Consider the following 17,060-nt stretch of genomic DNA (forward strand, 5'->3'; position numbering starts at 1 on the left):
GTGTGTGTGTGTGTGTGTGTGTGTGTGTGTGTGTGTGTGTGTGTGTGTGTGTGTTGGGGGATGGATTTAGCTTGTTTTTCTTTGGTGGGAGGTGGAAGTAGGAGGGGTGATCTGGGGCTTAAAACTTGACCTCAGTTTGAGGAGTGATGTTCCTTAGTCACCTCTACTGTTAGGCTGCAGTGAGCGTTTGGTGCTTCTGTTGTCTTCATGCCTCCCCCTGTTGTTTTCCCCCAAGGGTCCTGGCCTGTGGAGTTTGCATCTCCTGTGGGGAGAGCCAGGTCCAGCCAGCAGGCTCACTCTCCAGGATTGACTTGCATTTGGCTCAGCAGCAGCAGGTGTGTGTGTGTGTGTGTGTGTGTGAGAGAGAGAGAGAGAGAGAGAGAGAGAGAGAGAGAGAGACGTGTGCCACCTTAGCACTGTGGCTGCCTACAGTGGCCACAGCTGCCCCGCCCTTGCCTCAGTTGCCCTTCTGCAGGGCTGGGAAGTGCACACGCCCTTGGTTTGCTTCCCAGAGGACTCCCAGCTAATTCCAAAGTTCTTTCTGCCTTTGGGCTTTTTATGGAATCCAGCCTGGTTCAGCCTGGCTTTTCTTTGATCTCTTCCATGCTAGGGGCTTGGGCGTGGGGAGGGAGCTTTTATTGCCTGTGCTGCCAGAATTGCAGGGTTCCCAGCTTCGCAGGTCAGAGTCTGCAGAGTTCCCACTACAGGGTTGGATCTGTGCCCACTCACCTGTCCGCACCTTTTCTCCAGGAAAGTTGCCCCCACCCTTCACCCAACCCCATTAGCTCCCCCTCCATTCTAACTCTTCTTTTCCCTCAGCAACCACCGACTTTAGTTCTTACCTCCTTAGGGGAAGTTTTGGGGCTGTGTAGCTGGGACTAAGTGTCTGCATTTTCCTATGAGCATGTATTCATCTGTTTTTTTTAATAGCTTTTAAGGGAGAGGGTGATTCCAGCCTCTATCCCACCATGTTGTGGGTGGGGTTTGTGGTTGGACTTTGAATTAGTCTACAGACTGGAAGATGGTGAGGTTCACTAGAAATTGTCATCTTTCTGCATCTCACTTTTGAGAACAGTGAAGTAAGTTTATTTGATGATGGAGATAACTCTCCTGAGCTGAATTTGTAGTCAGAATATAAGACATACTGAGAGCATATTATTTTAAGATGATGAATAGCATATTTTTGATGCCCTTGATTGGAGGGCCCGTGGTAGGTGTGCTGTGAGCACAGCCCACCACCTCAGCAGCCTGCCCGGCAGCGTTGGCTTCTTTTGCCGAGTGGCCCTCACAGGTCTGCAGGAATCTGCGTGGTAGTAACTCTGGAACTTGGGTTACAGAAACTACACCTGGGACAGGTGACCGTCCAGGTGGCTGTGTAGAAGAAGGCCCGGGGGACCCCCCACTTGGGCTTTTCCCAGGCTCAGTCTGGAAGTAGCGTCAGTCATTTCTGCTCGTGTTCCACTGGGCAGAACTGACAACTTGACCCGTCCTGAGTGCAAGGGGTTTGCCAGGAGGTGTAGCAGAGCAGTGGCGTTTTTCCTGAGAAGCCTGGCCTCCGTCTCCGTCTCAGTCTAGGGATGTGAGGGAAGCTGGCGGTTGGGTCAAGGATTGACTTGCCTCGCCGAGTGTTAACTTGGAATCAGTGAGCCTTATGTAGGACACAGCTCTGATTGTGATTGAGATAATAAAGCCATAGGAAGGGAAACACACTAGTAGCCCCGGACGGAGAACCACATTTGAGGTGTTTCTTACAGGTGTGCTGCATCTAATAGAACATTTTTATATTGCAGTGTGTGTCTGTAGAATTTCTCCCTTAAAAATACAGAAATGACTTGAGGCAAAACCATTTTGTTAGTAGGAATATACTTTCTTGCAATTCTAAAATTATCGATCATTTTCAGAGACTGAGATTGTGATACCAATAGTGAAAGAACGTTTTCAAGGAATTAATATAATTTTACAATATAGCTAGATGGATACATAGTGGGGAACTGAATGGTGGATCATTTAAGAGGTGTTCGCTAATTGGTATGTGAAAGGTTTGAGAAAATGATTAAACTGAAGTCACTAAGATTTTGCCTGGCTCACAAGCACTTTAAACACTCAATTGTGGCTCAGAATTCTACTGCTGTGCATCTTGTTGAATGCACTTGCCTCTCTGGTACCTTATATACCGGGTACAAAAATAGTGCCTGACACTTTCAAACAGGTGTGCTGCATCTTTTGCTTTAAACTTTCGAACACGTACACATAGATGAGGTCTCCTGTTCCTCGTAGCAGCCCGCCACTCCTTGTACAACGAGGCTTGGGAGTGCGCTGTGCTGGTGCTCAGCACGAGGGGGGCAGGCTGGTACCCTCGAGAGCTGACCTACCTGCCCCTGGCCAGTGCTGCCGTCTACAGACAGTCCTCACAGCTGCATCAGCCATTGCAGAGAATACAGCAGTTCCTGTATGTTAGGTACAATGACTCCTGTTTTGCTGGGTATGGCCCAAAAACCATTTAAAATCATTTTTTTACTCTGATCAGAGCAATCGTTATACATTCCCCTCCCCCCCCCGTTGTGTTTTCTCTTACTATATAGGGAATAAAGGAGATTAGGTCAAAACCAGACAATTCTCAAGAAGGAAGGGACCCACGTTTAGCATAAGCTGCTAAAAACTAGTTATTAAGCAGTCTGTTGGGGGGCAGATGCGAGAGCGGGTATCGAGAGCTCCGGAGACCGAGCTTGCGTCCTGGCTCCGCCCTACTGGCCGTGTTGTTCAGGGCTGAACACTTGTCTTCTCGCATCATCGGTGTGTTATGTTCAAAAAGAGTGAACATCCCTACCCTGCAGGACTGTTGGGAAAATGGCCTGCCCTGCCCTGTTCCTGGTCAGTGTTGTGGGAAGCGTTTGGAAGCAGCTTTCATATTTAGATGTGTTTCTTTCCAGATAGTTTGGAAGAAGAGTCCCATAATCCTGGGCCCTGAAGTCCAACACTTGTGTTCTCTTTCCTTTCTCTTGCTCTTGTTCTAGAGAATGACCACGGATAAGAGTGAGCTGGTACAGAAGGCCAAGCTCGCTGAGCAGGCCGAGCGCTATGATGACATGGCTGCAGCCATGAAGGCCGTCACGGAGCAGGGGCACGAACTCTCCAACGAAGAGAGAAACCTCCTCTCTGTCGCCTACAAGAATGTGGTAGGCGCGCGCCGCTCCTCCTGGCGTGTCATCTCCAGCATTGAACAGAAAACAGAGAGGAATGAGAAGAAGCAGCAGATGGGCAAGGAGTACCGGGAGAAGATAGAGGCGGAGCTGCAGGACATCTGCAATGACGTTCTGGTGAGAGGCCGGTGTTTCTGTTTTCAGTAGTGATTCTGACTAGTATTAATTTAATGTACACATGCACTCTCAAGCAGCTCTGAGAGAAAGGTGTCTGAGTGTACTGGAAAGCTGCAAATTATTTGCACCTAATTTTTTCAGCATATGATGTGATTTTTCTCACCTCTTTATCAGAGGTTGCTCATCGTTTATGGGGTATTTTCCTCTTCCTAAGACCGGTGAGAAGCAGGGATATTTACCCCACATTCCCTCCATCTTTTCTCTAGAAATTTAGGCTCGTAGGCAGGACTTTAGGTAGAGCCGAGAGGTTATGCTACCTGTTAGTCTGCGTAGTAGCGTCATCTCTAGTCAGGGAGACAGGCAGAAGCCGGCCTGCCTTTCCGGCTTAACCTTCTGTCTGGGCCTGTGTGCTGGGCTGGCTTGCGCCCCCCGCCCAGCCTAGTGCTTTTGGGTCCTCTTCCCTGTGTCCCAAATAGTCCGAGTCAGACTCGTGTGCTCACTAACTGCTTTCACACTGGTTGCAGTCTGGGGTGGGTGGGCAGGGCGCGTATCCTAGAGCAGGGCCTGATCACGTGTGTCCTTCCCTCACCTCTTGAGCCCCTCGGGAGCTTTCTTTTTCTTCAGGTGAAATCAGGTAAAAATGGGAAGGCTGCTTTAAAGGACAAAGGAATTCACACTTGGGGATCTCCCGTGCTGGCTGCCTCTGAAGTGCCTGTGACACTTTCTCTGGCAAACCTGTGCGGAGTCATGCCCTCGCTGTCAGCAAAAAATACGGAAACAACTACTGCCCCTGTGTTCTCACTCTGGCTGATTAAACCCCCTCACAACCAAGTTTTCACATCGAGCTGCCCTTTTTTTACAAGACTCCTGGTGTAAGAGTGTCACGGCTAGGTTTGTTGCTGTTGGTAACCTGGGGGGTTGTGAATGGTGTGCCCACTCCTTGGTGTTACATCTGGTACGCAGATGTGGCATGGCATGGAAGCTCCTTAATACCTGCAATGTAGAGCAGCTGTTAAGGGCACCTGAAAGAAGGGTGGGGGGGTCCCCAGATACCATGGTACTTAATTGCCTCTTAACCAGTTTCCAGGATGCCACATTCTAAAGCAGCTCTTCAAAAATATAGCTCTGTATGTGAAGCTAGGACTCTTTCAGAACTGCTTTTGCTGTAAGCATAAATGTTGAAAGGAGCTCATTGTTAATAGTATTGGCTACATTTTGAGTGCTTGCTCCATGCCACGTGCATTAAGCGCTTATGTCCATGGCTCATGGATCCTCAGGGCACCCTCATGTCCCGCTGGAGCCAGGACATCCACGTTCAGGGTGACTGGGTCACTGTCCAGGGCCGTGCAGCAGTACGTGGTGGGGAAGGGGTTTCTGCCCAGGTCTGACTGCCTTGGAGTGCTGATCTTGGCAGTTTTGCTCTGTTGCCAGTTTTCTCCTTCCAGAATGGAAAGATTCTCATCACAGAAGTAACACAAACAAGTTCATTGTTTTAAAAAAGGTGGGGTTGAGGAGATATAAAGTAAAAATCACCTCTAATCCATTCTCCAACCCAAGAGAGCCACTGTTGACATTAGTGACCTCCTCGTTCCCTTGCCTCCGCGCATCTGAATGGTGAAAGAGGATTCGTGTGGTGTTTGCTTGCCCTCTTCAGACCTCCGGTAATGAGTAGTCTGGAGCGGCTGTGCTCTCAGCCCTTCGTGGGGATGGACAGTGATTAGCTGGCCTGGGTCTTGGCAGCAGTTTTTATCTTCAGGAAACTTGACTGAGAAGTGGCAGTATCTTGAGTCTCAGACACAGTAATACTTCCAGAGTCTTAACAGAATGTGAATCATTTTTTAGGAGCTGTTGGACAAATATCTTATTCCCAATGCGACACAACCAGAAAGTAAGGTATTCTACTTGAAAATGAAAGGAGATTACTTTAGATATCTCTCTGAGGTGGCATCTGGAGACAATAAACAAAGTAAGTAAAAATTTTTTGAGCCCACAGCATTGTGCTGACCTGTGATGACAGGGCCAAAGGGTTCACGGACCCTAGTGTATCTCAGAGACAAACATCGGGGACGATACATCTGGGCACAGGCACATGTGATCTTTATCTTGGGGGCTCTTTGGCGACTCTAAAGGTGAGGCCTGAACATGTGAGGTAGCGTGAAGCTGCCCAGCAGGTGGAGAGGCATTCGTCACGTGCATGTGTCACTGAGCCGCTGACGGCTCCAGGGGTGCTCTATTAAGGACCTGCTGTGTGACGAGTACTTTCGACTCTCCTGCATGCCACGCGCGAGCTTAGAGGTTTAGGTGGGCGTCTGATAAGGAAACCAAGACACACACCTTGTGAGTGAGTTGGGGGTGTGAGGTTGGGTCTGTGGACTCAAGTCCGTGATCTTCCTCTCGCGCTGCCATCTTGTGAAAGGCTGTGTGTGTGTCCTGCCGGCTTTGCTAGTCTTGGTCGTAATGATCTTTGTGTGCCCCCCGCCCCCAAGCCTGTAGTGCTGGGCCTTGAGCCGACATTTAACAAATGATTGCTAATGGAATGTAGAGACATTGATCCTTCATTTGATGGGTCATTTGTTGCAGCCCAGCTTGGTAGAGTGACTTGATAGTGGAGCCTCAGTGTGTGATACAACTTTGGCATTTTCACTGTTTATTTTCTCTTTAATATTTTTTTAATACTAACATTATAAATCTTTTTTATAGCCACTGTGTCAAACTCCCAGCAGGCTTACCAAGAAGCATTTGAAATTAGTAAGAAAGAAATGCAGCCCACACATCCGATTCGACTTGGCCTGGCACTGAACTTCTCGGTCTTTTACTATGAGATTCTAAACTCCCCGGAGAAGGCGTGCAGCCTGGCGAAAACGGTGAGACCCTGGGGCCGCCGGTCGTGGTAGCCCTGCTTGTGCCTTTCTAGAACTGCTTTTTACAGGGTGACTATCGATCTTTGTCTTGGACGCTTCCTGGGGGTAGGAATAGATTTCTTATGAACTGTTAACTTTAAATTCCAAAAACTGCGAATTTGGTTTGCTTTGTTTTTGTCCTTTGACTAGTGTTTGGGGCGTGGTCGTAGAAGACTCAGGGTGAAGAACTTAGTTTATTGTTTCCTTGTCAAGCTTGGGTTATAGGCCTGCGTCATGCTTTTTCCTTGTACCTCTGAGGTGGTGACTGTAAAGGTAGGATTCAGGCTGTGTCTGCTTTGTATTTGGCAACCCGACTGCCTGCGTGTTTGTAGTCCTCCTGCTGGCACACTTTCCAGAGTGTCGGAGGTAGACTCTCAGTTCCTCACTAAACCCAGTCACATTGAGGTGTGAGCTCCCTTCATCCCTTGTATTCTGACCTTTCAGTTTCGGGTTTTGTTTTTTTTTTTTTTAAAGGATTACTAGCAAAATTATGTTCGCTTGTTAGAAGAAAATTGGGCTAGCTAGCTCAAACGAACTTGTGAATTCTTTGCTTAAAGGCTCTTTGTTTTAGGCATTTGATGAAGCAATTGCTGAGTTGGACACACTGAATGAAGAGTCTTATAAGGACAGCACCCTGATCATGCAGTTGCTGAGAGACAACCTCACTGTAAGTAGTGCTGGTTTCTGGGGCTGCATCTGGGGGTGTACAGATTTGTTCCTGTTTGCCTCCTTCATAATTAATGGCTGCCCAGAACTGAAGAGGGGGTTGTACCCTATAAAGACAGTTAAAATTTAATTTGTTGAGTTGGTTATCAATGGCTGCCAAAGTTCCCAGCTTTGTAGCCATCACTGTCTGTCGGGCTACAGAAAGACCTGCACCCAGTTGAGTGTGGTGAGGTGAGATGCCACCCACGCGTGGATGGCCGTGGCTCTGCTCTGATCACAGCTCTGTTTTCTCTTGCAGCTCTGGACGTCGGAAAACCAGGGGGATGAAGGAGATGCCGGGGAGGGCGAGAACTAATGTCTATCATGCTTCGTGATCTGTGCACTGTCACTCTGTACCCTCCACATATATCCCTTTGTGCGATAAAAAAAAAAAAAGAATCGTACGTCGACTTTCGATTTTTCACAGCCTCAGCCTAGCAAAAATGGTCCATGGGATGAACAGCTGGTATTTGTAGCTAAAACTCAAGATTGGTCACATAAATGCCACGGCATTCTGGAAGTTTTGATTTTGATTAACATTGACAGGATTACTGTGTGTTTAATTTTTTAAAACTGAACACTGTGATTATGGGGTTTTGTAACTTAGCAGAACTCTTACTGGTAGAAAAAAAATAGATCTGAATTATGTGTAACTTTTTGGAAAGTTCAATCAAAACAGTCTGATATCCAAACAGTCACTGAACTACAGTTCCATTGTAAAGTTGTACAGAAAGTTATAGAGATTATATTGTGACACTGGTCTTGGAGTGAGAGAGCTGTCATTTGGCAGTGGAGTGCAGTGGTCACTCACAGTAGTTCTGCCTGTTGTCCAGGGCGTACAGACACTTGGCCAGTTCGGGCTGTGGCCACTCAAAAATTCATGACCACAGATGTCCACAGTGTCTTCCTCTAAGAAAACTCAAAGGTTGAAATTGGAATTCTTTGCAGATGACTTAGGGTTATGACACCACGAGAAGGTCCAGTGCTCATATCACACACGTGACTAAAATCCCTTTCCTACAGCAATATGTTACTGATTTGCAACTTATGCTTCAGTAGTGGAATCTCTTTTCCCTGTAACCACGAGCTAAAAGAAGAAAAGAGGCCGTGTATTGTACAAATGGCCTGATCTGGTTCCTGGACCATACCTTTAAAAACAACGTTCTACAGAGACTGCCTTTCAGTTGAGGACTTTTCATCAATCCTTGGGTTCTTCTTAGCTCTGGACTTCTAAATTTAGAAATCTAAATTCTTCCCCATGATCTTTCTGACTGCTGACTTTGGTTTTCATGTTTCTGTTCTTCTACTTTACTTTCTCTTCCTTTTGAATTCTGTCTTTAATTCCTTTGACTGATAGTACATGAGCAGGCCGGGGCCTGGAGGGGAAGAGAAGTCAGTGAGCACTTGGATGAGCAGACCTGGCGTCAGAGAGCTGTCTTCCTCCCGTACGCAGCACGGTGGTTGCTCTTCAGTCACACCAACATCTGATCAAAAAAGTATTTAAAAATATCCATGATTTCTTCCTGCATTGCAGCCAGCCCTGATAATGCTTGTTAGTACCTGCCACCTGATCTCCTAAGTCTACTCATCCAGCCAAGTTAGCAGACGTGTTTAAACAAGACCCTATAATGCAGGGAATTTGCATGAACACTGCAATGGGGAGAACCAAGACCAGCCAGGCCTGCCAGTCTCAGCATCCCCCTTCTCCCTTAACATTCCACCTAGCCGTAGTGTCCATCTGTTTGTCCTTCTGCTGAAACGAGAAAAGAAACATTCATGCACTGATTTAAAACAAACCAAAAAAGAAAAAAATGACAAAAAAAATCCCTCTCCTTCCTAGCTGAACAAAAACGTGCAGTTAGTACTTGGCGCTTGAAAACGCAGTAGTGAATGTGGAACGAGCCTGTCTGTATATCTGGTAGCTCTTTCTTGCTTTGTTTTTCCTCACCAGTATTCTGCCTCACGTTTGCTTCTGTGATGGTTTTATTGCCTAGCAAGCACACCCGTGGTTGTGAAAATAGTATAGCAAAAAAAGAAAAATCCCCGGTTATTGATGTACTAGATTTGTGTATGTCTTTTAAACAGTTCTAGTTTCCACCTTACACGGAATTAATCAGGAAAAGTGTAAAAATTCAAAAGTGAAATAAAAAATTTTATGAGTTAGTTGTCTGTGAACTGACGTGTGGCGCCATCTTTGTCACTGCCTGAGCTAGCAAGCTATTCTGATCGCACTTTGGGCTTTATTTCCTTAAAAGTAGGCAGTAGCTTTATTTTCCCCTGGAGAACATCTAGGTCAAAAGGGAGGACGTTCCCGTTCATTAACACACAGCCTCTTTCCACTCACTAACCTGATGCCTCTCTGCTTTCTACAGCCATAGGTCCCTTTTTGTGACAGCTCAGGGTTATAGGGACAGTCTGACTCCCCCACCCTGCTCCCCTTTGTAACACTGACTTGTAACCAAGACAGAAATGATTGCAGAGTTTGGTGACAGGCTCCTCTGTCCTGAGGTACTTCATGGCCTAAAGCACTGTTAACTCAAGGGATTTGCCCCCTTCTAAGAAACATCCACACTTCCACTAGAAAGGAAAGAAAATCAGGAGAGGGGAAGGAATGCAGCCCGGAATTCATACTGGTTAGTGCTTAATACTCCTGTGAAGCTCAAGCACTAATGACTTACCAACAGTTGCACCTGCTGAACTCACACCCAACCAGAGAGACCGGGGGAGTCCCAATGAGAGGTGAGGTGAAACTGGTTCACAGGTTTGGAGGGTTTTTGATGCCCCTACACTACTGATGAGTTGGGGAGGGGGGGTCCTGCGTTGCAGATTGGAGGCAACAGGGCCTTCCTGTTAAGTGCCTGCAGCTAAGGGTGAGTGAGCCTGTGTGTTGAGGGGTGGTGAGAAGGTTTGGTAATCCAAGAGCTGGTGCCAAGGCCTTGGTGGTTTCGAATTCTCGAACTCGGTGCCTTCCAGATCACACCCCCGGTGCAGACGGTTGGAGCCGGGTTATCTGGAGAGCGGGAATGCGTAGGGCTGTGAACTGTTCCACGTGAAATTTGCACAGGATTCAGTCTCTAACCCGTGCGGAAAAGGAGCTCGTCCGCCTTATACAGGGAAGGAGCACGGGCCCAGAGTCAACGTTGACGGGTGGGGTCAGAAACATCCCCCAGCTGCGGCTTCTGGAGCGCGGTGGGGTCGCAGGTGGGAGCGATTGGCGCGCGGGCCGGTAAAGGGCGGGCCTGGGGCCGGAGGGGCGCCTTGCGCGCGGACGCCGAGGGGCTCCGGGCCCGTCTGCCGCCGGCATGAACGCCAGCGGCCCAGGCTATCCGCTCGCCTCGCTCTACGTGGGCGACCTGCACCCCGACGTCACCGAGTCCATGCTCTACGAGAAGTTCTCGCCCGCCGGCCCCATCCTGTCCATCCGCGTGTGCCGCGACGTGGCCACCCGCCGCTCGCTGGGCTATGCCTACATCAACTTCCAGCAGCCGGCCGACGGTGAGCCCGGGAGGGGTGCTGCCTGCCGGACGGACGGGCGGACAGACAGACGGAGCGCCTGGGGGCGGGCGCGGACGGCTGGCGCCGGCCATCCCCTTATCATCTCTGAGGGCGCCTGCACCTTACATTTGCAGGCGGGGAAATAGGCACTGAAAGGGTCTCGCCCTGGTAGGCTGCAAAGATGGAAACGGGATCCGTGTGCACCCACTGGGCGTTTCCTTAGTGCCCCTTTTCACAGAGGAAACACCTGCGGGCGAAGTGAAACCAGCCGCGGCTTGGCAGTCACGCCGCCCTGAGATTAGAATGGCAGCAGCTGTGACTTGGGGCAAACTACTTAGTTGCTTTCCACAAAAATTGGGGGGGGGGGTTGGGGGGAGGTGCGGGTAAGACCTGCCCCACAGGTGTTTGGAAGGATGAAAAATCCCAAGCACCCGTGAGGATGCACAGTCCCAGCAGGTGGGGGTGGTTAACACGAGAGCCGACCTTGAGCAAGGCCCTTTTCTGGTAGTCAGCTGCCGCCAACCTGGCGACCCGTTTCTCGCAGAGTTGATAGGCTCCATTCGAGCTTGTCAGGTGGGCGCGTTGAATGAGGAGGGTACAGGTGCCGAGCACCAGGGTGTGCACCAGCTCTCCTCTGAAATGGCGGTAAGGCTTATTCCCCAGTGGACCGGGAGAAAGGCGTGCCAGGTCTCCTGTGAAGCGCTCAGTGTGCGGTAAGAAAAGGAACGGAGACCGTAAGGTTCAGGGTAGCCCAGGAACGGCCTGTTCCACCCAAGGCCAAGAGAGGGCGCTCTTGCTCTGAGTCTGCTGGGTGGCTGGGGAGGTTCCCTGAACGGGGCTTTGCCAGCCCGATTCTCTCTGTAGCTGATGGAGCTGGCTGCCAGCCTGTCTCCCTCTTTGCTCTGCCCTACCCACCCACTGCCTCTCCCACCCTGAGCGACAAGACCTTTTTGCCATATTTCATGGTAGGGGCAACAACTCCTGAATGAAGGATTTTGCTCTGGGGATTTATGGGGGGACTAGATGGAAAACCCAGACCTCCTGCAGCTTCCCTGAACTCTGCACGGATCCCCTTTCTGCCTCTGAAACAAGAGGTGTCCCTGAAGCTGGGACAGCACGTTACCTAGGAGGCACAGGTTGTCACAGTGGCAGTAGATGGCTCAGTCTCAAGACACAGCCATTGACTAGTTACTTTTGTGCCAGGCATGAGCACAAGGAACCTTGTACCGTACCGAGTTTTCTCCCTGCCTGGACCCAGAGGTGGTCCTTTTCCTTTGTTTGATGCGCAAGGGTGACGTCGTATCAACGTCCTTACTTGACAGTGAGGTCGCCTCCCCCAAAGCCACTCTGCTTGGAACCCGGCTCAGCTCCTCCGCTGACCCTCCTTGGCATGTTGATGTGTGTTCCGCATGCTTGCGTGACCACAGTAGACCTGGGCTCTGCGACTCATCTTTCTCCTTCCCGAGCTTCAGTTTCCCCTTCTGTAAAATGGGGATGGCAGTCCTGTTCTGTTGGCTTCCATGAAGTGTTGAGTACGGTTCTAAGGGGAAGGTGGGAGGAGTCGACAGACATGGACTCTCTGCTTGAACTGAGCACCTTCCGCCTCTTATGTAAGACCCTGGTTGTTAACGGTCTTGGGGCAAGAGAAGGGAGAGACAATCCCGTCAACCTGTTCTGTTCTCCCACCATCCTCCTGTCCAGCGGAGCGGGCACTGGACACGATGAACTTTGAGGTGATCAAAGGCCAGCCCATCCGCATCATGTGGTCCCAGCGAGACCCTGGGCTGCGCAAGTCAGGTGTGGGCAACGTCTTCATCAAGAACCTGGAGGGCTCCATTGACAACAAGGCCTTGTACGACACCTTCTCTGCCTTTGGGAACATCCTCTCTTGCAAGGTGGGTGTGCCTCTTGGGACTGGGGGCACCTGTCCATTCCCGAGTGGAGGAAGGGTGCCAAGCAGCAACCCACGCTCCAGTCCCCCAGTCTTCAGTTCAGCACCGAATGCTGGTGGTGGTTCCAGTTTTCCCTTCCTAGGCTCATCAGCGTCCTGTGCACCCACCAGCCCTTGCTGGCTGCTAGCAACACCATTCATTCTGCTCAGAATTGTTGCTTGGGGTGGAGCTGGGCTCCTTCCTCAGCCCTCTGCGAGCCGGTCAGCTTGGCTGCTGGTCGGCTGTCAGCGGAGTGTCTCGACTTTCCTCCCGTGCTCTGTCACCGTCCAACAGGGAGCCCAGGTGTCCTGGCAGCAGCAGGGTCCAGGCAACAAGTGTGGAAGCTCACCCAGGCCTCTTGGCACAGGCCTGAGCACAGGCCTGGCACACTATCACTTTCTCACCATTCTGTTGGCCGAAGCAGGTCTCAAGACCAGCCCAAATAAGTGCGAGAGGGCACTAGATATTGCAGGGCAAGCCACGAAGACAGGAAAGCCCTCAAGATGGTGGGCAGCCACACCTTGCCTTTAAGGTTTCTATTATAATAGAATGTAAGCTCCGTGAGGGTACAGGTGTTGCTCACCATTGTATCGTAGTACCTAGGATAAGACAAGGACATCCAGTAAGTGCTTAAGAAATATTTCTTAGCAAATGGCTGTAGTAGCCCTTGAAGGGTGTTAGTCATTTTTTACTTTGTCCATGAGAATCCTGAAGATCAGACTAGCTGGTCAGCCGGTCCTGACCGCAGGGCTAGCGCTGGGTATTCTGCATCTAGGCTTACTGAGGTTGGCAGTCAGTTGCCCTGCAGTCTTCGGCACCTGCACCTTCCGGGGGTGTGATGGCGTCCCCTGTGTGCAACTGCAGTCCTTAAGTCCTCATTTAGGCCTCCCACCCCCTGCGAATGAGGAGGTAGCTCTGAACTCAGAGGAGCGAGCACACTTGGAAGGCACAACAGCTCTGGGCTCCCCGTGGTCGGCCGAGAGGGGTATTTTTCATCTTTGAGGGTCAGTGGAAGAGAGATTAAGAGGTGCATAAGTTCCTGAAATCCACAGATTTTTGACGTAATTCGATGGATCAGGTTTTTCTGCCTTGATTTCCCATTAAGATGTACACAGACGGACTCCTGAATTATATCTGAAGGCAGAGAGGCTCAGTTGGGGTCACTTGTCCACTTGTTTTGGGAGTGGGAGGTTAGTAGTAAGGGAGTCAGGATCTGACCAGTGGGCCGTCCAGCGCTGCTGAGTATGCCTGTCCCCATTTTCCAGGTCTTGAGGCTTCCTCTGAGCCACTGAGTTATGTACAGAAAGTTCTAGAGACTCGGGCAAGTCTTGGCAGGCCTGCCGAGGCCCTGTTAGGTACAAGCTGGTTCCCCCAGGTGCTCTCAGGCTGGGTGGAGATGGGTGTGACTGTTCGGAAGAATCACACATTGGTCTCTGGCTTAATGACTCAGACAGTCAGAGCAAGGAAAGGTAGCCCTGTGTGGCTACTCAGGCTCGGTTCCTGTAGCACTCGGGCGGGGCACTTGACCTAGAGCCAGGCTCCCGGGGTGCAAAGCCCAGCCACTGAGCGCAGGCGGCAGAACATGGTCATTCTGACCCAGGGCCTGGGGCCAAAGTCCTGGGTTCAAGTCCTGCCTCTTTGGCTTGCTGGCAGTGTGACCTCAGACCCCTTATTTATTTAACCTCTGCACCCCAGTTTCCTCCGAAGGGGGATCATAGACAGCCAGCCTCAGGGTTGATGTGAATGTCTGTTCATTTGGTAATCTTCCCCTCACACTATCCCTTAAAAGGTACCAGCTCCTGTTAAACACCTTAAGCGGTAGCTGAGATGATCTAAAGGTCAGGTCTGCTGCCTGGCTGATCTCGCGCGAGTCATTTATTTCCGCTTCCTCCATTGCACAGCTGGTGTGCAGAGGTTAAGACGTGCCTGGAAGGGTTCTTAGGATGAATATAACAAGATGAGCATATGATGCCTCTGGAAGGCGAGCGTGCACCCATGTGCATGTTCTGATCAGAGTGTAAGAGCTGGGGCTTCAGTTGAAGGTAGAGGAAGCCTGCTTGGAGTGGAGGGGTGTTGGGCATAATTAGGAAGCAAGGCTTTTGTTTGAGGACTCTGTGTTCAGTTCGAAGACTCTCCCTCCTTCTTTGTGATCTTTTTTTAAGATTTATGCATACAGAGCTGGGGCACAGGCCAGAGGTGTGGGGGTGAGGGGATTCACCAGAGACAGAGTGGGGAGCAGAACAGGCAGATAGACGAAGCACACTGCTGAGGGGAGCAGCGCGCGGGCCAGGAGAGGTCTGCCGGCCATGTGGGTCACCTCCGGGGCCGGGGATCGAACTCGCACTGAGGCAGCTGCAGCCAGCTTCTCAGTGCTGCGCTTTGACCCGCTGCGCCAGCAGGGAGGGCCTGCTGCTCTGTGATCTTTAGCAAATGGACTGAGCTCTCAGAGCTTTAGTTTCCCATCTCTAAAATGGGGCTATTGTGACACCTGGGACATGATGCATAGTCACCTCTGCCTTTGAACCCCATTGGACAGCCCTCCCTGTCCTCCTCCCTGTGGCCCAGGTGGTGTGTGACAGAAATGGGTCCCGAGGCTTTGGCTTCGTCCACTTTGAGACCCGTGAGGCTGCACGGCAGGCTATCGACACCATGAACGGGATGCTGCTGAATGACCGCAAAGTGTGAGTGGCCTGAGGGGATGGGACCGGCCGCGGGGACCATCACAGCGCAGGGGGGCACTGCTCCTGCTGTCTCAAGGGGCTCCTGGTGCCGAGCAGCGTCCTTCCTGGCGGGGGCCCTTGGCCTCTGCCGGGTTTCTGAGGACGCCCTTCCCTGGAGTGAAGACAGGGCTGCTGACTGGCGTGGGAGGGCTGTTTGCAGCAGTAGCTGCAGCGAGGACAGCCGTAAAGTTATGGCAGGGAGCGCTAGTGATGGACTCACCGCGGACGTGGTGATGTCCAGGCTGTGTGGCCGGGCTGTGTTGTTTCACGGGCGCTTAGGCTGGCAGAGAGCAGGCGTCACCTGCCATGTCCGTGCGGGTAGGTTTGGTGTCTTCCCTGCCTCACAGATGCGAGGATGGACATGCAGAGGCTGCAGGCAGTCTGGACTGGGAGCCCCTGGCCTCTTCTCAACTCCCCATCTTGAGGCCCAGCCCTGAGTTGTGGAGAAGGGGGTTGTGAGCTGCGGGGGCCTACTCCCCAGCGAAACCGAATCTTGCGAAGCCAGCTCTGCAGTGCTCCGAGGATGTCATCTTTGTCAGATGAGTGGCCCAAGCTCCCTTTCGCCACTGGGCTCGCTTCATAGAGATACCATCGATTTTCCTAAGTTTGATTTTGCTTTTTCCTTAATCCAGGATGCTGTTCTACATGATCTACATAAACTGGGAAATTTGAACACTTTCTATTTTTTTTTTTTTGAAATATTTATTTTGTGTAGAAGACCTGGGGTACAGCCCAGCGGGGTAGGGGATGCGAGGACTCAACCAGAGACAAAGTGGGGAGCAGAACAGGCAGGTCTACTGAAGTACACTGCTGAGGGGAGCAGTGGCAAGACAGGAGAGGTCTGCCGCGCCATTGGGTCAGCTCCCTGGCCAGGGATCGAAAGCAGGACAAGCAGGACATGGAGGTGATGGTGCTGAGATTTAACCCCTCGGCCACCAGGGAGGTCCTCAAACAATTTCTAATACTGATTTTGTGTTTAGATTTCGGGCTCTCCCCCTCAGCAGCCCCACCAGGGCGTCCCCAGGGCACCTCTCGGAGCTGAGTGAATAGGCCCGTCCCTGGGGTGTGAGTTCACCCCCAGTTTTACAGGAATGAGCAGAGGTTCACAGAGGTTGAATATCTGGCCCAGGGCACGGAGCGGGGCTTCGGAGGAGTCAAGCCCTGGTCTGTGTGATCTGCGGGCCCACGCTTCTGTGGCTGCCTCGTGTTCGGGAAGGAGTTCCTTCTTCCATCTGCCATTAATAGACTTTTTAACCTTTTGCTGGAACATGGGCTTGTGGCTGGTGGGAGCGGTTTGGCCTCGAACACATTCTACTGAGGGGCGTCGCCCTGCCCAGTCCTCCTAACGGGCAGATACAATGGCCCAGGGGGCCCAGGATTGCCAAGCGGGCACAGGGCAGGGCCGCAGCTGATGGCGGCAGTCGCCTACCTGTCGGTGTGTCCACAGCTACGTTGGCCACTTCAAGTCCCGACGCGAGCGAGAGGCAGAGCTGGGGGCTCAGGCGATGGAGTTCACCAACATCTACGTGAAGAACCTCCATGCGGACGTGGACGAGGGGGCCCTGCAGGGCCTCTTCTCGCCGTTTGGTGGGCACATTCCCCAGAGGAGGGCGGGGGCGCTTTCTCTCCTCCGCCCAGGGGCTTCCCGAGCATTTGTGGGGAGGAGGGGACCAGCGCTGGGCTTCCCAAGCTGCCCTTTGAGCCCAGATGGTCCTTCCCAGGGAAGATGCTGAGTGTGAAGGTGATGAGGGACAGCGGCGGCCACTCCCGGGGCTTTGGCTTTGTCAACTTCGAGAAGCATGAGGACGCCCACAAGGTAGGAGAGCCTCCCGGTGGCCATGCTCCTTGGAGGAGGTGCTGAGCCGGGACTTGGCGAAGGGGGTCAGGAGAAGTGCGCTCCAGCCGCCCCGCAGGGAAGGGGCGTCCTCGCCCAGCCTCACGAGCCAGGGCCTTTCCTGCCTTAGCCTCCTTGGTTGCTTTTTTTTTTTTTTT

General features: G+C 51.6%; 2 protein-coding genes across 5 annotated transcripts in view; both read left to right on the plus strand.

The window, feature by feature from the left end:
* The first annotated feature begins 2,983 nt into the window (after positions 1 to 2,983).
* Positions 2,984 to 9,085, plus strand: YWHAB (tyrosine 3-monooxygenase/tryptophan 5-monooxygenase activation protein, beta). Its single transcript, XM_004687407.2, has 5 exons — positions 2,984 to 3,317; positions 5,160 to 5,283; positions 6,018 to 6,181; positions 6,789 to 6,884; positions 7,182 to 9,085. The coding sequence occupies exons 1-5, from the start codon at positions 3,018 to 3,020 to the stop codon at positions 7,236 to 7,238; spliced, it is 741 nt and encodes a 246-aa protein (XP_004687464.1). The 5' UTR covers positions 2,984 to 3,017; the 3' UTR covers positions 7,239 to 9,085.
* A 1,139-nt stretch (positions 9,086 to 10,224) lies between these two features.
* The window catches only part of PABPC1L (poly(A) binding protein, cytoplasmic 1-like), a 19,105-nt gene continuing 12,269 nt past the window's right edge, over positions 10,225 to 17,060 (plus strand). For all 4 annotated transcript variants that reach the window (XM_012728445.1, XM_012728444.1, XM_012728446.1 and 1 more), the window contains exons 1-5: positions 10,225 to 10,417; positions 12,119 to 12,312; positions 14,914 to 15,029; positions 16,516 to 16,655; positions 16,790 to 16,884. In XM_012728445.1, the coding sequence (XP_012583899.1) occupies positions 10,225 to 10,417; positions 12,119 to 12,312; positions 14,914 to 15,029; positions 16,516 to 16,655; positions 16,790 to 16,884 (738 nt within the window). The remainder of the gene's footprint in view (positions 10,418 to 12,118; positions 12,313 to 14,913; positions 15,030 to 16,515; positions 16,656 to 16,789; positions 16,885 to 17,060) is intronic.

Source organism: Condylura cristata, unplaced genomic scaffold (assembly GCF_000260355.1).
Source record: "Condylura cristata isolate star-nosed mole 26May11 unplaced genomic scaffold, ConCri1.0 scaffold00022, whole genome shotgun sequence".
Lineage (NCBI taxonomy): Eukaryota > Metazoa > Chordata > Mammalia > Eulipotyphla > Talpidae > Condylura > Condylura cristata.

What these genes read in the sequence shown, in the direction of transcription:
- YWHAB (XM_004687407.2), top strand. Translation starts at nt 3,018, where the DNA reads ATGACCACGGATAAGAGTGAGCTGGTACAGAAGGCCAAGCTCGCTGAG. An exon ending in ACATCTGCAATGACGTTCTG is followed by an intron (nt 3,318 to 5,159) that starts GTGAGAGGCCGG and finishes ATCATTTTTTAG; the next exon opens with GAGCTGTTGGACAAATATCT. An exon ending in CGTGCAGCCTGGCGAAAACG is followed by an intron (nt 6,182 to 6,788) that starts GTGAGACCCTGG and finishes TCTTTGTTTTAG; the next exon opens with GCATTTGATGAAGCAATTGC.